Here is a 20,797-nt window from a genome sequence, read left to right as displayed (position 1 = left end):
TTTGAAGATGTTGCCTCTTAACAACAAAAAAAATTCTCCAACTACAAAAGTTAAGCCACACTCATGCTAAAGTGCGATTTTCCAGTTTTGCAACCCGTAGACACATGAATCACAGAATGTGCAAATTTGCACTGTACTACAGGGAAGCACAAGAGTTTGCTAACAGTCTTCTCTGAAAGAAAGATCATTCTAACTAACATTCACTGTTAGTTTCCATTGTGTAAGCTTTTAATAAAACAGAAAAAGCTAACAGAATTGCATATACTGTTCTCACTGACTGAATATTTTGCTGTTAAAAACAGCATGGCATACTGCAAAACCAAAGCCTGTATGCAGTATGTAAGTATGTATTTAAAAGATATTCCTAAAGCAGTAGGACAGCAAGACCCAAATGAAGGACTAGCAACTCCTTGCCCAGTTACAATACCCTCTAGCTTTGTGATTTAAACATGAAGCATGACTTTCAAGAATAGCCATTCAAAGCTAACTGAAAATTTAGAAATTATAAACGCAAAAAGAGTTGCTACATCTACATGCTGTCAGGGTTGTTTGTTTTTTTTTATCCATGGTTTGGTCTTTATCACCAAAATAAAAAAAAAAAAAAACAAAAACCCAGTACAGACCAAGGATATCAGTCCAAATCAGCAGTACTCGGTAAGATATATGCTGACATTTCTGCAACATGGAGCTAAACTATCCATCTATTTGAAAAGACTACCCCAAGATCATCTCAGAGCTTCAGAATCCCAAATTATAATACACTTATAAGTATACAGCAAGAAAGTTAAAAGCACTTTAACTTCAGACCATGGTCCATTAAAAATAATAGGTCAATTACAAAGGTCATGCCTTTAAAAAACTGGTTATGAATTCTGGGTTTTGAGATTTTAATTATTTTTTAAAATGAAGTTTACAACATCAGCTGCTACTTTGCTTTTCTGCTTTGAAAATTAGGGGTGGAATCTCTTGGGTAAATGCAAAGCCAAAATACATGTTCAACATGATAGTGTCAAGCCTTGCTGGTAACTAGCTGCACCTCATAACTTCAGCATTTGTGCTTCTGAAAGCTTTCAAGACTATTCTTCTTGAGGTCTATGCCGTTTATCCATCTCCAGGCACGAATACACAACTATCTTACAAGCTCCGTTTTGGCTACGAGCATGGCTCTGTACTACCTTCCCAGAAATTAAATATTCTTTTTTCTTCCCACAAAAATTTAGCTCTTAAGCTGCCTCAATATAGGAGTACATTCCTGTTATGCTGATGAAACTCTTACAAAGGTGCTTCCACCTACTTCCTCCACCTTCCACGCACAATAAACACCCTGGCAATCTGTCCAAGCTTTCATCTACTCTCCCACACCAGCACAAGGGTCTTGATACTTAAGCTGTCCGTTTTAACTGTGGGAAATCATTTGCTGTTTCTGTTTTATAAAACATATGAACAAAGCACTCTTTCACCACCGCAGTTCTCAGGTAGTCAAGAGACAGAAAATTGTTACATAGCAGATAATCGCCATTGTTTTGCTGGAGCTAATACTCATTTGGTAGTTTTGGACTGCCAAAAGACACAGGGATCAGCAGCTCAGACTAGCACCTTTTCCATGATTGCTAAGTCATTAACAGAAGAACAGATCTTGTTTCAAGCAAGATACCATAAAGGAAAGTGAGCCTTATAGAAGAAACAAAGGCAGGTTACAGCAGTGTAGCTGTGAAGCAGGAAAGCAACCAAAGTGTTTCACTATTACATGGGTCGCTTGATAGAGGTTTGTTACTACTCTTTGTATGGCACACCGTGGTGCTTTCTGGATTGTTTCAATGTCTGCTGTACTTTTCTGCACTGAAAATCTCATACACCAGACTGCTGTTTTCCTGGTGTCTTGAATTCCGTTCTCACAGTACTCCACAAGATGCTACACTGTACCCCAAGTGAGCTGCAGTATTGAATAAAACTTCTACTGCAGGGGAAAAGAATCTTAAAATATAGCCGTTCTTAATATATACAGACACTTTCATTTAAAGCTCCCTATTTTTTCCACTTGAGTGCCAAAACAAAGAGTCACTATTCACAGAGGCTGTTAACAGACTTTGAGACATGAACTTTGAGTGTCTTGACAAAACCCCAATATGTAAGCTTACTGTAGTTCATAGTTACAGTGAGAAAGACAGATAAGAAAGCCATATACAGAATTAAGGAGACTTTGCACTTTTCATCATGCCCAGCCCTGGGTAGTTCAGATGGGGTACTTGCAGGCAAGCAGGCAGGCAGGGTCATCGTCAGTTGTTTGTGTTGGGACACCTCACAGATTTCACTGCTCACTCTGAAGACTGGCGATTCATGTGTGCTTTTTAGTTTCTTTGTTTTTAAAAGTCTTTAAAGTTGCATCACTCGGAATCAGATAAGTCACTTTAAACAAAGCAAAGTGTTAAGTGTGACAATTTATTTGTAACATACTTCCCACCATCACCACCACACACCACCCTGTGAAAGAAAAACCCCTGCTGAAAGGGTGACAATTTTTAGTATGTTTGAAAGAAATCAGGCCAACGCTGCATGAAGAGCCACTCTACTCAAATTAAGAGCGTAACAGAGGGGGAGATAGTTCAAAGCATACATTTACTTTAAGTGTTCCGGATTAGCCTGCTTCTCCACTTCCTTGAGAAATCAACACACAATTTGTCTAAATTCATACTAATTTCCACATTGTTTTTAAAAGACAAGCTAGGCAAGAAGTCTTTAGTACAGAAAAGAAACCCCAAGGCCTTTTAATATACTTTTCAGATTTCAATAAGCAAGCTGGCTACTAGCCTAAACATCTTCTATCCCACATTTACTCCCCCAATATAAATATTAGCCCAGGAAGTGTAGCCTAAGAGTTCTGACACAGCCACTATCTTAAGATAGCTTCTCTTGTTAAGAGGACTTTTAGACATATACTTCTGTTAAAGCTTCTGGTTCTTGCAGTTGTAGGTCATGTAGAAGGTCCCAACATCACACATAACATTTTTCTTTTAACACCACATACTGTTGAAGCAGCGCTTAGTGCTGAGAATGGATTACTTCCAAGAGGACAAGTCTTGTGTGCTAATTTTGTAACAGGAAACATGCTGGAGAGAGTACCAGCAGGCATGGAGAGACCAGATATGCTGCTACACAGGAGATAGTGAGGTAAACTGTTCATGTTTAGAGTGGGTGTAGCTTGTTACATAGAGTGTTTATGAGGCAAAGGACCAAAACTCTTTCTCAAGCTCTTGTACAATGCAGTAAAGTAACAGTGGCTTGTTTGTTTCTTAAAACAAGAAACCAAAACTAATTAAAAAAAACACCAAACAAAAACCAAAACCTTCTTCCAAAGCATAAGGTACTGGCAATTCCTTAACAGATGGGCCTCAAGGTTCAGCCTACTGAGCTAGACCTCTTTTTCTAAATCTCCCTTACTTCTCAGTTAAGTGTTACATGCTGCTTTATCAGCAGTTCCAGAGAAGTCCCTCTAAGGAAAAAAAAGGAGGGGTGGTGGTAGAAATACAGCCTAAAGCCCACAGCAAATTATTTGTCCATATCTGTAAAGTGAGAAATCCCCTACGTTCTCTATCCTTGGTTTCTGGAAGTTATGCAGTATTAGAACCTCCCAAAATGTTTGAGCAGTATTTTTATCAACACTGCACTGACTCTGGTCTGCATAACACTTGTAAAAATTGAGATAACTCAAGGTTAATGCACAAGAGATTGAATGTTTTCCTGTCTTCCTGTCCTAAAGGTTCCCCTATTCCTCTTCAACAGGAACAGAGTTCTATACAACAGGTACTTTCTAGTGCCTCTGAATGGGAGAGGAAACAATTTCATGATGCTGCCCAGCAACATCTTATATCTTAAAATTGTTTTACAATTTGACAGGGAGTGGGATGGGGGGTTGTGGAAAGGGAGAAAAGAGCAGGAGTTTAAAAAGAAAAAAAAAAAGCAAGGAGAGTCTCCTAGGCTCTTTCTCCACTTAAAATGGAGGCTAGAACAGATAGCAAAAGCCCTGCCCAATCAGGAGGGATCCACATCTATTCATCCAGACAGGCGAATCTGTTCTATTGAATGACATCAGCAAATGGTCTATCAGTGTTAAAAACAAAGCATCATAAATATGGACACTAAGATTTTGGGCAACACAATGATCAGGAAAGGGCCTGAACAAGTTGTGCCAAAAGAAACAGGGTTTGCGTTTTTGTGTAGATGCAAAATGGCAAAGCCTCCACAAACTTTATTTCTGGGAGTCTCTACAGAAGGCAGAGAAGTCTAAGAGGCTAAAACAAGGAGCCCTCACAAGGAAAAGGGGTGTGCTTACAAGGGTCCGTATCTGGTCTCGTATTTAGAAACAATGTTCTTGCATCGTCCCACTTCCTTGCGCAGCTCTGCAACCTCCGTCCTCAGGGCTGTGTTCTCTTTCTCAAGAAAGGCTGCCCGAATTGTGATCTGATTCTCCTTTAATCGCCGAGCATCACGGGAACGCTTTGCTGCCACATTGTTCTTCTTTCGCCTTGTCCAATATTTTTCATCCTGTAGCAAAAAAAAAAAAGGAAAAAAGACGCCAACCTGACAACGATATCAGATAGACACCTCTTTATTGTATAATGACATCCACACTGACTACTATGTTGAAGAATCTCCTTCACTGGTTTGCAGGGCTCAGACACCAAAATGCAGACAACACAGTACTGTAAGATTTTATCCCTGCCCAAGCCTTGTTTTAGGATAAACCAAGTGCTGCTAGAACTAAGGAGATTAAGAGACTGGGCTACTAAAAGGCTGTCCAGCTGAAACACTCCCTTTACTTTGTTTCAATTCGAAAATGAACTGCCACAGAAAATAGCCTGTTCTGTTGTCTGGGCTGCTTAAGGCCAGATCAGACACAATGCTGGGCAAATATATATAATGGCCTTCAAAAGTACAGTTGATGAGGATGTGATTTGACAGTTCTTCTAATTTCTCCGTATAGCATGGTAAGTTGCTCCTGCCCAGTAATTATCTCATGATACCAAACCAGCAAAACAGCAAGAACAGCAGTTGACTTGTGTCCTGGTTTTGGCTGGGATAGAGTTAATTTTCTTCCTAGTAGCTGGTATAGTGCTGTGCTTTGGATTTAGTATGAGAATAATGTTGATAATGCACTGATGTTTTAGTGGTTGCTAAGCAGCACTTACACTAAGTTAAGGACTTTTCAGCTTCCCATACTCTGCCATCAAGGAGGTGCACAAGAAGCTGGGAGGGGGCACAGCAAGGGCAGCTGACCCAAACTGGCCAAAGAGATATTCCATACCATATGACGTCATGCTCAGGATATAACCCGGGGGGAGTTGGCCAGGGGACAGAATGATTGCTGCCTGGGGACTGACTTGGCATTGGTCGGCCTGTGGTGTGGTTGCATCACTTGTGTTTGAGTTTTGTTCCCCCCTCTCTCTCTGTTGTTTTCCTCTTCATTACTATTTTTAAAAATTATTTTATTTCTATTACTAAACTGGTCTTACCTCAACCCATGAGTTTTCTCACTTTTACCCTTCTGATTTTCTCTTCCCCTCCCCCCCCAGGGGGAGTGAGCAAGCAGCTGCGTGGTGCTTACTTGCCAGCTGGGGTGAAACCATGACAATTTGCCAACTCCATTCTTGGCAGTGCTTCTGCCCAATCACTTGGGTATAGCACATTAGCTTTATATGTCAAAATGTTCTGGCAAAGAATCAGAAACTTTGATCAGGGCCTAGGTAAGTTTGCAGCAATAAATCTGTTACCTTTTGCTCATCTGGGACAAACACCTTCTTGGCTTTTTTAATCATTGGTTGTGGCTTCAGGTCCTCTTCAGTAAACTTGTGCTTGCGAGGATTGAAGAGCTCACCACCAGGCACACTGGACAGCACTAAATCAGCAGGGTCAGGGTTAAAATTCACCTCAACTTCTACGCAGTCAGGATCAATGGGGCTGGGAGTATTTCTCTCATTTTGTGGTGGGGACTCTGACAACAACAGAAGTTACAATACATTCAGCAGGATGAAGAGCATTAACTAGGCAGCCAACTTGGGTATCTCTATCTATTGCCCTACTGTGGGCAGTATTTCATAGTATTATTTGGTATTTCCCTAAGGTGTGCTTGGTGCTGTACAGCTGCTGGCACAGAGAGAAGCTACACGGTCCAGTTTGTAATACAAACTCCAGAAACATATGCCAGCCTAACAGACATGAGTAGAAAGATGTGGAACAAGACTTAACACTTCCTCAGCAAATCTACCTACTTTGAGCACTTAAGAAGTGACTTCCACAGCAGTGAGAAGTGAGGAAGTTGTACCAGCCCGAGTTTTGTGGCATAGAAAGCCTTATGGAAACAAGCCTGCCAAAAGACCCTGGTCCCTCAAAGGTCAGACAATTGTATGTCCAAACAAAGGACTAAACACAGGTGGGTTTGTTACAAATGCAACAGTATTCTACTTCTTTACCACATGGAAACAAACGTCCCAACATAGTCTGACACTGACAGCATTCACGTGAGCTTTGTCATATTTATGTATTGTTTACAAACTTCATGCACATGAATTGCCAATGTCAGTGCACTTTGAAATAGTAATCAATACATTTTTTCATATTCTACCTAGGAAAAAGCCACACCCTATGCCTTACTGAAGGAGTTCCACATTTTGGGTTTCTCTTGCAGATTCACAGAAGAAGCCCCAAGCAAAATGCTTTCTGTACAAGTTCAGTGGCTATCGGGTTTGAACTCCAAATCTAGAGCAAACTGAGCTACTAAATTCTTTAATACAGAAGATCTCCATACTACAAGTAAAGAGTAGAAGTTTCCGAGTACCATTTAAGTACAGTTTTGTTTCTTTGTTCCTCCATTCCCACTTCAAAGCACCACACAACAGACTGCATCATTAGCACACCTTTTCCAAGTGTCTGTTCTCACATTCACAGGCTAGCATGCAAAGATTGCTTCATTGTTATTAAGCATTTTTATTTAAGGCACATTAAGTTAGCATAAGTTCACCCAAGCAGACCAAGCCATCAAGGTAACACAAATGATGTGTCACAAATTATCAAATCTGTTGTGAAATAACCTGAGAAACTATTTTCTCAACATGTCCAGCTTCTCACTAGATTAGCAATACCAAGAAAGTAAATACTTTACATTGGTGTTTCAGGTCTTCTAATTTCAAGAGAAAGAGACTGAACACTGAGACACACGTTTTCCAGGAGGGTGAGAGGCGAAGAAGAGGAGAGGCAGCATCTTCAGGAATTGACACACAGATTAAGGCTCTACATTGAGCATGTTTGTGCTACTTAACCTGCCACAGCTAACACTGACAGGTTAGCATGGCTCCTCTTTGATCTAAAGAGGCACCTTTTATTAAAAGAACAACAAAAGTCCCTCAGAGCCCCGTATTATTCCATCTACCTGTGCTGGAGGCTGCTTCAGATTGCTGGTAAACTGCAGTGGAAGAGGATGATGCAGGAGAACCAGTGGAAGCACTGGCAGACTCCTTTCCTTCCAGCTCAGCCACAGGCAAGAGTGGATTCTGGTTCAAATCCAGGTGAGTAGGGCTGGAAGGAATTCCATTTTCCAGCAGGAACTCATCCAGATCCATGTACTCCAGGTGGAAAGACTCGCCATCGTAAGGAATAGTTTTGTCCCAAATGGGTGGCATAAGGGAAGCTGAGACTGCCATAGTGCTAGCAGCTGCTGCCTCATCTTCCTCAAGCTTTATCTTCTCCTTCTCTTTATCTGAAAGATACAATTAGGTCACTGTACAAACTGCAACACAGGAGAGACTCAAGGTTTAAGAGTTTAACAAAAATCCAAATGAAAGGAAATTTAGTAAGGTGTAGTTCTGCCTCATGACATGATCTGAAAAATCAGATGTTGAAAGGCAACACTCATACGTTCATATGTAATTCAGTATGAAGTGCTCTGACTCCCTGTGACAGCTGGACCACAGACATCTGAGCAGCCTTTAAGACCAGCATCTTTGCTGTGGTAACTTACCAAAGCATGCTATAATACTGCATCTAGCTTATTAACTAGTCACTGCAAATTGCCTGGTTTTCACAGGCTCATCTTGGACGACAGCAAAAGTGAGCATCCATAAGTAGGATTACAGGGGAAGCTGTTAAGAAAACTCCAAGGAAGCAGAGTAGTTTATTCTATGCACAAAGAAAGTAGGTGCAGAAGAATAGTCTAGATACAAACAAGAAGTGAATATGGGTTTTCAGACTGCATTTGAAAATTAGCCAAAAGGTCCACAGGCCACCCGAGACCTGGATGTCTACTGCTCAGTATTTTTGAGGCATTTCTTTCTGAAATGACTCAGCATGTCCACAAAAAGCAATAGCTCCAAATGCTGTTCACTATAGATAGCTCAGAGTATCTACATACAATCTTCATTCTCTGGGGAGATGTCTAATAAGGCGTACTCCCACACCCCATCCCCAAGCCACAAAAGACTGATGAAATTTTCTCCATTTACTATGCTACAGTGCAGATATTACAGAAAAATAGCTGTTTCCATGTTCCCCATAGCTACTGAATCTTAACAATTGTCTGGGACAGAATCCAAGCAGCAGACTCAAGTTATGGAATAATTACGTAATTTAAGAGATAAAAATAAGCTGACAGAAAAGAAAAAAAATCCAAGTTGTTTTCCTGATCCAGTTCTCCATGTAGCCATGCAGTTCTATCGGCACTGGAAGGAAGCATTGCAGAAGCAGTGCCAGCACCACCAGCATTGAGCCAGTGCTGCTGTCAGAAGGAACACTCACCGGTTGTACTCTAACCAACTGCAAATTGGGTCTTACCAGGGAAGCTGACAAATATTCAGTTCAACTGAACAAGGACTCCAGGGATATATCAGTTGGGATCTCCAGTATTCACACAGGTCAGCCCGACAAAATGCACAGGTCTTTGGCACGAGGGTTTTCTAGACTGGCTACAATATGCTAAAGGAGGATTTTTCTTTATTGAGGGTAGGAGTGGGGGTGAAACTCTGCTCTAAATCAAAAAGCCTATTTATACAAAACCTATTCTGATAGAACTGGTGTTCCTTCCGCTGTTGCCTCTGCTGCTGTCGAACTGAGACTGAAAGAGCTTTTTATGGCTTAACGAACAGTGCTGCCATACAAAGTAAATTACCATTTTAACCTACCATACTCTGGACATTTTATACAAAAGAAGATAACTTCTTAATTTTAAGACTTTAAACAAAACAGCTGAGAAAATATTCACCAGCCACTGACTTGGGACTAAGAGCAAGGACCTAAAGAACATGTTAAATTCAGACAGTGGCTCCTGGACCTCAGCTTTGTTAATATCATCTTGCAGCTTTTGGCTTTCCCCTTACCACTTCACGCTGCTGCCTCTGAACTGCCATCTCCCAACTCCTATCCCTGCTATAAACTCCTGTTTGCAGGGGAGTTTTGCAAATTTCCTATGCTTTACTTGGGCAAAGCAAATATGCAGGTTAACAGTCATGATCCAAATAACCTGAATGTTTGTAAACATATCCTACTTGAAGCTAGAAAAGAAACAGGGTCTACTCCATAAATGAGGATGATTTCACTTACTACTGGAACCGCCATTTTACATCCAACTTGTGAATCAGGGATTGTGTATTTCCATAAGGTTTGCATAGTGCCCCGCACAACCAAACCCAGATTTGCGTTGAGGGTTGTGAACAATATCCTAGTAAAGACATCACCAAAACAAATGCAAGTGACAATAACGAATTATTTGTAAATCACTTTATTTTTGTAATCAACATAATAAAGCTTGTGAATGTTGAGTGAAAATGTCAACTAAAAAAAAAATAATTCTTTACTCTTGAAAACAATAGTATTCCATTATAAGTTATGCCCGTTTTAACACAAGCCAGCAGTGCTTGTTTTGCAACATCTAAATACAACATCTCCAACAGAGCAGAAAAGGAACCTTAAGTGATTAGTAGACTAAACAGAAGGCTTAAAACTAATTTTCAGAAGGTAGACACCAAAGAGACTATACTGTTGGCATATGTGGCTCTTCTCAGATCTTTTAGTGCCTTTTAGATATGCACCATCATCCTGCTGTACTTCAGCAACCTGAAAAAAAGACTGTGGTCCCTCCAACTTTTTCTGGCCATCCTCCCTGGCTCACACCAGATTAGATCCTTTCTTCACATGAGAAGACCATCCGAATTTTTTTCCTTCTGCTACACGTTCACATCTGGATAAGCACTGAGTCCCCAGTGCTGTCTTTGCTTAGCTACGCTGTCTCTCTCTCCCCTCACTTCCAACAGCAATATCTAAAGGAAGTTAAAGTAGCAGAAGTTAACACACGTATTGTGTGCCTATGTATTTCAAATATTATACATAACAAGACAAAAACTGTTGTACGATCATTTTTGCATTGACATTTTCCCACCGGCTTTCTTTCAGTTCATTTAATCTTTATTTCTGCTGCACAACATCCTGCTGGGTGCACAATATCTAATGAAACGTTAATTAACTTCTTGAATCTTGAGGGGTAAGTTTCTGTCTGGCCCAGCACAGGGAACTCAAACTTTAATTCTCTGAAGATATTTATAGTGTAAACAGGTATTACCTGACAGCAGAGCTGCAGTATCCTAAGAGGCTCCATTTGCAGTGATTCAAGGTCACCCTGATAAATCTGGACTGTACTTCTGCAGCTGATAGCTCATGTCCGATTTAGCCCCCTCATTCTGCTACTGTGACGTATTAACTAGGCTGTACATCTGCTGTTAAACAGAGAGGTCACTAGTTTACACTAAGTAATTTAGGCAGAGCATTCCAGCTCTTGAACTGTTGGAAATACCGCTGTTTTAGCCAAAAGCAGTAGCCTGGAAAGAGCTTTATTCCACATCCTGGTTTTTTCTCAAAAAACCCTTACAAACAAACCAAGCCCAGACCAAAAGACATTTTGGCCACAACTGTCAAGTGCCATCCCAGCCACAAAGAGAACAAACACCTTTTTAACAAAGTCCCCCTCATTCATCAAAAAATTTTGTCAAACTATACCAAAAGCACTATACAGGCTAAGGCCAATTGCTCCATAAATCTTTAGTCCCACTTGTGACAATGGAACAAGACAGGTTATAGGGTTCTATATTCCCCATGCCCATTACTCTGATGTTTGCTGAGGTGCTCCTCCTGCCACAGCAGCACACAACTGGTGATTAAGGCATCCTTTGGAGAATATGCAGCAGCACATTATTAATAGGAGACCCACACTCCTGCTCCAGAATATTAACTCTCTTCCCTTACCTCACAGGGCTTTTTATAAAAATATTATTTTTGTTTATTTAATCCCTACAATGTACGCAACAACTTACAACGAGGCCGGTCAGATATACTTGGTATATGGCAGGGCATACAAGATGATGGCATTCAGTTGGAACTGGATGTCCTCCTCTGTTGCTCAGAAGGATTAGAAAGCCTGCTTGCTTACTGGGTAGTCAAATTACCTACGGCAGTTGGAAAACCCATAGGTAGCTTGTGGAGACTATAAATGGACACTGCAGCTGGTTGATACCATTTTTTGCAGAATAAGAAAGAAAATTGTATTTTTGTCAACAGGCATTCCAGACAAAAGGCATAGGGTCTTTCCTCAGAAAGCTTGCTGAAAATGCACCACTGTATTAAGTAAATTAGTAATTATTCAAAATATCCAAATAAAGGAACAGAAAATAAACATAGATCCTCTGAAGTCAGTTGAGTCACAATTCTACTGACAAGTCTTTTGTAAACTTAAGAGTAACTACCTGCTAACACAGAAGGCTTCTTTCTTTTGCCTTTCAAATACACAAACAACAAAAGCATCAGAGATCAAAATAAACAGAAAGCAACAGGTTCCACAGTGTGAAGTGAAAGAGGACAAGGTGGACTACAGAAGTCTATGGAGAAATGTTAAGAATGAGAACAATCTAAACTTCATCACAGTGTGAATGGAGAGGGGTAATCAAGACACAATGCACTCACTAGCAAGCTTTAGAGAATCAAGCTGAACACCTTCCAAAGCTGGAATGGGGTAATCTAGAAACATTTGATACTTTTACTAATTTGAGAAAAACGGAATACCTCAAAATCATATTAATTTTAAAGTGTTACATCTCCATAGGACAGATCATATGACTCTGGATAAGAAAACCACCCCTAAGACAAAGTCACCACATCCCAGTCAGCTACCATCACAGTTTCCACACATGACCTTAAATTGCTCCTGACAGCACTATCCCCTTTAAAAAGGATTGGATGAAGAAATATTTTAAGAAATCCCATAATGTTGTAGATTCAAGATTCTGTGTACTGCAGCATCTTGCACCATAGCAACATAACCAAAATCTTTATTAGAGGCTGACTTTTTTTTTTTTAAACAGAAAGGAGAAAAATATTTGCCAGAATCACAAGATGAATACACTTTCACAGTATTGTGCAACGTTAGACATACAAAGGAAATGGATCTTAACTAGGATCCTCACTGGGAACAATCTTGCCAACCTTGCTTGCACTGCAGTCTACCCCGGATATTGTCTGATGTCACAAAAATTACTCTCAACCTCAAAACTCCTAAATGTAAGTACTTATTTTATTATACACCAATACACTGGGAATCACAGAAGTGCAGATAATCCTAAGCTTTCCTCCAAACCAAACGGATAGTCAGAAAGGGAAAAATAGCGCCACGTGAAAAAAAAAAGTAAAAAAGTGTGCCATCAGCAATGAAGACCATAAGCAGCAGCACTGATATTTACACACCTGCTGTCTGCATAATCAGTGGGAGAGAGACATCTCCAGCCTATACAGGACTGCATGCACAGTAAGGGAGTTATACCCTTATGGATTATCACCAAACCTAATCTGAAGAGATTTTCTGTTTATGCGTGTCATCACCCAACTTTTCAGCAATTAAGGTCAAGGAGGACTCGAAACCTTTCCACCGCTTCTTCCGACTGCGCGTCTAAAGGTAGGGGAGGCTTCAGTCAGCGAAGGGAATAAAACCAGCGTGTTACGTCCTGACTTCTACCTCGCCCCTCGCACCCGACGCATTTAATTCCTCCCAGGGCAGACACCTAAATACACCCGAACAGACGACGGCGGCAGCTGAATTTTGCCGTCGCACCGGCCCGCGGGGCGGCCGCCGCCCTGCGCCCCGAGCCAGCCGGGCTGCGGGCCGGCGGGCCCGGGCGGGAGGCCGAGCCCTTCCTGCCGAGGCCGGCGGGCTGGGACGCCGTGCTGCCGGCGCTCGGCGCGGCCGGCCGGAGGGGCGGGGGGAACTGGCGCGGGGCGTGGGGCCTTCCCGACGGCTGCTCCTCCCGCCCACACCCCGGACGGTCGCGCCGTGATCCAGCGGGTCCCGCCCTCCCGGGCACGGCGGCGGGGGTGGGAGGGAAAAGCTGAACGATGCCGCGCGCTCTCGCCGCCCCCGCGCGCGCTCCCGCGCTCACCCAGGCGCGCCTCCCGCGGCGGGTTCTCCATCAGCTTCTTCAGCACCAGCGGGAAGGCGCCCGCCAGGCCCCGCTGCTGCTCCCGCTGCTGCTGCTGCTCCTCCTGCTGCTGCGCGGCGGCCCCCGCGCTCCCCCCGGCTGCCGTGGGCTCTGCTGCTCCTCCCGCCGCCGCCGCCTCCTGGTGCGCGGCGCGGCCGGGCATACTCCCCGCGAGCTGCCGGGTGGGTTGTCAACGGTCGCCAACGGCCGCAGCGCCCGTGCGCGAGGGCTGCGACGGCTCCCCGGGAATCCGTCCGGTAACGACCAGCACGTAGCAGGCGGCGCGCGAGAGGCCGACGGCGCATGCGCACCCGGCTGACGCCTGGCGCGTGTTTCAGTATTCATGAGCGCTGCGGGGGGCAGGGGGGCTTTCCCGCCCCGCCGATTGGCCCGCGCAGGTCGAGGGGACGGTCCCGTGAGAGCAGGCCCCGCCCCTTCGCCGCCGGTGCGGGCACGCGCCCCCCGCCCGCCGGGGCACGTGCAGGGGCTGGCTCCGGTGTCATTTGCATGTCAAGTCCCGCCCCACCACGCCTCCCGCGGGCGTTGCGTCATCGCCAGCTGCTCCTGAGGGCGAGCGGAATGTGCGCTGCCTCTGCGCCTGCGCGGGTGGCCTGCCTTCCTTCGCTCCTCCTCTCCCTCCCTCCCTCCTTCCCTCGTGCGCCGCTGCTTGAGGCGACCGTTACCGGCTGAGGGGCTGGGCTGGTGGCCCGTCTTCCGCTGCGCTTAACGAGCCGCTCCGTAGCAGCAGAATGCTCCCTGCTCCACCGGCCCCGGCCCCGGTCCGGCTGAGCACGACCGCCAGGGCGGTGAGCCCAGGCTCGGAGGGTCGCATAACCGCGGCGGCCGTTGCAGGGCAAGGCGGGAGCTACTGCCGCTCCCGAACCGCTGCCGGTGACGGAGCTCCAGCTGGTCCTTAAATATCCTCGTTTAGGATCCTGAGATCACCTTTCTCACATGACCTGGATTTAATCTCCCTCTGTCCTACATCATGCCTGCAGCAGCCACAGCGGCATGCCCTATATAATGTTAGCAGGGAGGAGGACTCCACTGCGGCTGCTGGCATGGCTGGGCCGCTGGAGACGGGGATGTGTGTATGTGTGTGTGTGCCTCTCCAACTTTTCACAATCATGAGCAACTCCTTTTGATTCCCCATCCGGTCTCCCTGTTCCAGCAACAGGGATGTCGCACTGGGATTTAAGCTTCTGTACATACAAAGGGAGCAAATGTTGCCAAGTTCATCCCCAAGAGCACAGGCGGATACTGAGTAGTGTCTTCTGCAGAATGAATAAGCTCACAGAAGTGACAGACGCTACAGCCACAGGCTTCTCATGTCAGCAGTTACTGCCTCTTGCCACAGAAGGGCCGGCTGCAGCAAACCTACCGCATAGTGCTGCAAGCGGGGAAAGGAAAGGGTGTGCAACGTCGCTGGGGTGGCCCCATCCGTAGCCAGCAGAGCCACAGGCGCCAGGGCAGAGATGTCCTGCTAAGTGCCAGCAGAAAAGGGACCCCTTCTTCCCAGGTAGACACTCAGGAATCTGCTTGGTTCAGCTGCCCCTCCACAAACCTTGGACGTTTCATTTTGGTGGCAAGGTACAATTTGACCTGACGCTTGCTAATAAACGCTGATGGTCTTTGTGACACAAAATCAGGTCTGAAATGCTCCCCAGTTGCACCAGGAAAAGAAACGGATTGAAAGCCACGTGGGGTAGGTGCCTTCCCTTGTTGCCTTACTGCAATGAGCGAACGTGGAGGCAACAATGAGACCAGGGAATGTCTCCATCCAACCTTGGCAGACCGGGAGCTGCCCTACCTCCCAGCTACTTATCTTGCGTAGGCTGAGAGGCTGAATCTGCTGCCTCGGTCGCAGGGGACGAGGTGGGACTCCTGATGCAACTCCGGTGCACATGTTGCCCAATGGGGAGCTGGGAAAGGGCCACCTTGTTATTACAGCCTGGAACAATGCCGGTTAGTGCATCATTTATCAGGGCTGATAAATCCAGCTGCAAGAAGTGGGCAGAGCAGGTCATGCTCTGCTGCCCAGCATGCTCCAGGGCTGCTGCTTGTCCTCTGCGGACTCCCTCTGTCTTGGCAAGCTCAGCTGGCAGAAGAAAAAAAGCACATGCAAGAAAGAGAGATGCCACTTCACACAGGGCAATGAAACACAGATGTCAGACCACACATGGCAGAAGCAGCACATACAGCTCGGCAAGGGGGCAGCAGGCTCACAGCGATGCTTTTGCCCAGAAAACAGCTAGTGGTAGGTGGTAGGCAGAGAACACAACCTAGTGAGGCCAGGAAGGGGCAGCTTCTAGGAACAGGGCGAGGGGATGTAGCCAAAGTGGGGCAGGCCGCAGGCTTCCTGTTCAGTTACAGCTCTCGTGGTCGCTTTGTTCCATTGTTGTTGATGAGGGAGGCCCCCGGGGATGACACTGTGTCTCAGTACTGCACAGCACTCCTTCAAGGAACAGGCTCTCCATGCATCCCCCCTGCAGATCTCAATGGCAACTGCTTTGCTGGGTAACATCCATAAGAATGGAGGTTATTAAACCCACTCAATAGCCTTTACTCCGGGGCTTTTCCCTTTAGATCAACCATGTTCTTCCTCCAGCGCATTTCCACCCAAGCTCCACCACGCTAAGGTTTGTTCTGCACCACCACCACCGGGTTGTGACTTGGCTTGAAGATGGTTTATCCTATACAGTGTTAGCTGCTTGGCCCAAAGGCGGGAGGGAGTTCCTGGGAAGCATTCCTGTGGGTTCCCTCTCACAGCACCCTGCTCCAGCATCAGCCCTGCCCTGCCAACTAGGATGGATGTTGCTCTGGGAGCTTTTCCTCATCACCTTTAGGGATTAGGGGCTCAAGCCACTGCCAGCAGGAAGCAGGCACTGCACCATCAGCTGTACCTTCTTGGTTAAGCTAGGATCTGCCTGGATTTTTACAATTTCTGTTTTGCTCTGCAGCTGAGAAGGAAGAGAGGAGGACAATGAGATGTGAGGAGAGGAATGCAGCGGCCTTGGCTGTTACTGATGGGAGTCTTGTCAGGGCCAGATGATGCAGAACAGCCCAGCTCCGATGCTGCAGGGAGGCAAGCAATAAGCAGCCCAACGCTAGGCACAGAGTGGGGGGGACATGTACAATGAGCCCCACTGGGAGGTTTGAATAGCAGAACACATTTCAGACAGAAGCCTGAGACCCAGCAAATCCAGATGAGTTATGTGTAGGTATAGAGACCCAGGAGAACTGAGCCCTGTGGGAAGAGGACTATGAGAGGAACACTGGCCTGGGGAGGGAAGTGGCATAATAAGGACAATTCTAAGGGTTATGGGAGGTGATGCTGAGAGGCAGGGTGGTCCTGGGGCTGAGGAAGAAAGCTGCCACAAAACAGCACCCTCAGCTGCCAAATAAGCCACACTGAATTAAGACTAAATTATTCCCTCTGCAAATCATTGATTTCCCCTCTACCCCCCATTCCAACTCTTGCCAAACAGATAAATCTTGCCAGTACTCCTCCCTTGGATTAATTCAATCCACTCGGTTGTGGAGACCAGAGATGCCGGAGAGGCAGCCAAACTTCATCTTAGCCACAGCAAGGCTCTGCGCCACATGAGCCTCCCTTGGCCGTTACTGCCTTGTCCCAGCCAGGTCTGCTTTTTACCTGGGTATCAGTCGGCTCAGAAAACATGCCCTGGTCCCCACACTCAGCTTCATACTGTGTGATATGTAAGAACACCTGTTAGTGGGCAAAAGCCTCAGCAAAGGAGAGAGCCAGCTCCCAGTTGGCAGCAGCAGAGCAACGTGACAAAATGAGCCCCTCTGGGGGTACGGCAGCTCCCCTTGCCCTATTAACCCCTTTCCCACAGGGAGCTGTGCGGGTGCCACAGGGCTCGCTGTATTCTAGCAGGTGTAGGCAGCTGCCTTTCCTGCCACAAACGCTTTACTGCTGCTGCAGCAGCCTTTTCTCCCGTTGATCCCAGAGCAAGAGCAGGGTGGCCCCACTCCACATTGTGAATGTGGCTTTTCTGCTCCCACGTCCTGGATCACGCTGCCCCTCAAGACCCCAGAGCCATCCACGTGTCCTGGTAGCAAGTCTCCACAGAAGAGTGAGCTCAGTGAATGTTTGTTTCTGTGAGTTCAACTCACTCGTGCCTAGACATGAGCTTGTTGAGCCAAGGTGTTCCTACACACCTCCCCAGCACTCGGCAGCGAACAGTAAAACACAACAATCAAAAAGCAGCTTGCCAGGGGCACATGGAGTTTTAACCAAAACCGGAGAGTTGTGGGATGAGCACTTGGAGCATGCCCAGCAACAGAGAAGTGATCAGTCCAGCAAGAGAGGAGTGTTCAGCACAGCAGAAGCTCAGACTAAATAACCTCCTGGGTCCTTTTCATTTTTCTAGGATGCTGCACAGACAGCAGCAAATCCTAGGAGTACAGAAGTGCTCTTGCAAAGAAAACACAACATTTGCTGTGTTCCCTACCCCAGCTTTTCACTGATAAACAACTGTAGCATCAAACACAAAGTTCACATGGAATCAGCCAGCCTCTGCGTCTAGAAGGAGGCAATGTCCGGAGGAGACTCAGCAGTTACTAACCATGGGACAACCTGGACGGCAATCCTGGAAGTTACTCCTACATGAGTATGGAGATTTGTGCCCAAGCCTTCTCTGTGCACAAAGCTTTGAGAGTTTCCAAGAAGTAGCTGAGCACAGGGATTAAAAGGATCAGGAGCTCAGCACTCTTGACTGATTTTGTAATCAATCCATTGCTGCTGTTTTTCCTCCTGCACAAAACGCTCAGTGCCAGAACTCCCCATTGACTTGGATACTGCCGGAAAACACACCCTCGAAGAGCTTGCAGCAAACAAGATCACCTGCCTCATTCTCGCCTTGCAACTTAAGGAGGGGAAGGAGAAATCAAAACAGAAACCCCGGCAGGCGTTCCCTCAATCCTACCTGTCATCTTGTTGGTCCAGGGTAAGGAGTACTCCAGCAGGGACTTCAGGACTTCCGGAAAGTCCAGGGCAGTGGGGCCCCCGGGGCTGTTGCAGCTTGACATGTCCTGTCCCGGGACTGTGCTAGCACAGCTAAGGGAGGGCCAGATGCCTGGCTGCCAACGCTACACCCCACTTGCCTGGGCGTTGTGAGAAGGGCTCAGAGGCACCTGGAGCGGGCGTGCCAAACTACTCCGGCTGTGAAAAAACAAGGAGGAAGGGAAGCAGCCTGGCGGAGATGCAGTTTGCCCGTCTGTCTTCACCTCCCCCTCTCCCACTCTGAAGTGGCCAATTGTGGAAATAGCTTGCAGCCTCACAGGGCTGGGCCGGGCGGCTGGCCAGCGTGGTTTTACAGGGCCTCTCACAGCCAATCCGGCAGCAAAGAACTGGGCCAGTTATCTAACTTTGCAAAGGCAGCACCCTTTTCCTTCCCAAGGTGTTATAACAAATATACACACTGGGGGGGGGGAAAAGCAAGCAAGCGCTGTCAGGGGCACACATGTTGGCTGCAAATGCAACAGCAAAGGGATCCTCTGAAGGGCTCTGGGGAAGATCTGAGGAGCTAGCTCCGAGCCGCGCAGGCTGCCCCACGCAGATACGTGCACTGTCTGCATCTGCCTGCTGACATTACAGTTCTCTGAGATGCAGATAGTGTCAGTATTTGTATATGACGCAACACTTACTGCATGTCCCTCCTAGGTCAGTATTGATAACAGCATAAGGCATCTTTCTTACCAAGTGTGCATCATTCCCAAAATGCAGAATTTCGTTTCTTAAGTGACACAGAGTTTTATCAGAAAGCCAACAGCCTCCTCTCAGAGCAGTTAGGTAAGGCAAGAAAGTTCATGCACCCTGCAAATACTCTGATAACAGCTAGTTAAGTAAGATGTTGAGCATGCAAAGTCCCTCCTCTCCTGTTAGTGAAGTCTTTTAGCACAGAGGATGGATTGGAGACAGGAGGATAAAGGTCTGATCTTCTTTATCAGGGTCTGGCTTGGGAAGGAGCATCTTACACGTGCCAGGGTCTTCTCTTTTGCCAGGTGTGATAACCAGAACAGAAGTGCCTTTATTTCTCTGTTCGCTCCTGTACATTTTGCCAGGATCAGGCTTACAGCACCAGCGTGAGTCGATAGGAACCAGGTATTCCTACACTGGTCTGTGAGTCCCAGCTCTCAGGGACAGCCCAGCAAAACCATGGTGGCTCTAAGCATGGAAATGGCCTGCATAAAGTCATTTGTGCCTCAAGTGAAGCGTTCCACTGGCTCAGCATTTAGAGTCTTAAAAACTGGTAGGGTTTTGCTCACTCCCAACAGCATGGTGTTTCTGTTTGATCCCATAAGGAAATGCATTTGATTTAACCCAATAGAGACCAAACCAAAATAATTACCTAGGTAGGCTGGGCAGTTGGGCACTTCAAATTAGCTGGGGAAGTTTCATGATCTAGATCCCAATCTAGTCAGGCTCAGAAGTAACACAGTAGGTGCTTTGGTAGAATTCTTAATTATGATACAACTACATTACAACCTCTTGGGATTTTCCCTGTGGTTTGGTCCCCCCATTTGCCAAAGAGAACATAAGAAAACAGCCAGTGATAACGCAGTGATAACCATTGATGGTGAAGCCATTCAGGGAGAACAGTCCCCTTCTACCCCAGCCCGTTAAGGTGTCCTCCAGCCACCCAAAGCTGGAGATAGCCAACAGACCCTGCAGGCATTCTCAAAGGTCAGTGGATTCTGGCTGCTGGGAGCAAGAGAAGTGATTGCATCTCTCTCTCCTGGAGCACAGCCAGCCAACCAGGAGGTCCATGTCCTTTCCCAAAATCTTCCAGTCCATTCTGGCTGTTCAAGGCAAAGGGAGTGGGGTAACTCACTCCCGCCAGGTATCGCTAATATTTGGGACAGCTACCGTCATATATGCCTAGGCCTGCTTCTCATCACATGATGACAAGGTAAAGTGGCTGGGAATGTGGTAGCTGCCCAATGCCAGGTGCAGCTGGACCTCCTGGTTTTACCCCAGGTTCACACTCATCCTGAAAGCTGGACAAACATCTGACTGCATGTCTGGAGGGACCCAAAGACTTCACAGCAGCCGCTGCAGCAATTGACTGACATTTATGGCTTGGGAAAATGAAGAAGTTGCTTGAAAGGAAATCGTCACGTAGCATTTTGAATTATTAACCTGCAATGGACATTTACAAGTTTTTGTCTAGAGATCCGAGAGCACATATCTCATCTTGTGTTTGCCATGGCCACAAAGTCCCCTGCCAACACTGTGTCCTTCTTCATTCATAATCCCTGAAAATCGAACT

At 46.2% G+C, this 20,797-nt stretch overlaps 1 protein-coding gene across 2 annotated transcripts; it reads right to left on the bottom strand.

The window, feature by feature from the left end:
* Positions 1-900: 900 nt before the first annotated feature.
* On the bottom strand, positions 901-18,812 carry TEF (TEF transcription factor, PAR bZIP family member). 2 transcript variants are annotated; one of them, XM_075078196.1, is made up of 5 exons: positions 18,452-18,812; positions 7,424-7,750; positions 5,769-5,989; positions 4,331-4,542; positions 901-2,406 (listed from the first exon to the last, which is right to left on the bottom strand). In XM_075078196.1, exons 1-5 carry the CDS (start codon positions 18,552-18,554, stop codon positions 2,385-2,387), a joined length of 885 nt encoding a protein of 294 aa, XP_074934297.1. In that variant the 5' UTR covers positions 18,555-18,812; the 3' UTR covers positions 901-2,384. The 2 variants fall into 2 exon arrangements, with proteins under 2 accessions (XP_074934297.1, XP_074934288.1); XM_075078187.1 differs by lacking the exon at positions 18,452-18,812 and adding an exon at positions 13,461-13,811.
* Between the last annotated feature and the right edge of the window lie 1,985 nt (positions 18,813-20,797).

This window comes from Phalacrocorax aristotelis, chromosome 1, assembly GCF_949628215.1.
Source record: "Phalacrocorax aristotelis chromosome 1, bGulAri2.1, whole genome shotgun sequence".
In the NCBI taxonomy this organism is placed as follows: Eukaryota; Metazoa; Chordata; class Aves; order Suliformes; family Phalacrocoracidae; genus Phalacrocorax; species Phalacrocorax aristotelis.
This window is presented reverse-complemented; position numbering and strand designations above follow the sequence as displayed.

Coding starts and splice junctions, on each gene's coding strand:
- TEF (XM_075078187.1), bottom strand. CDS start 13,662: ATGCCCGGCCGCGCCGCGCACCAGGAGGCGGCGGCGGCGGGAGGAGCA. Junction 7,751..13,460: donor GCCGCGGGAGGCGCGCCTGG/GTGAGCGCGGGA, acceptor TGTATCTTTCAG/ATAAAGAGAAGGAGAAGATA. Junction 2,407..4,330: donor GAGACCAGATACGGACCCTT/GTAAGCACACCC, acceptor CTTTGTTTAAAG/TGACTTATCTGATTCCGAGT.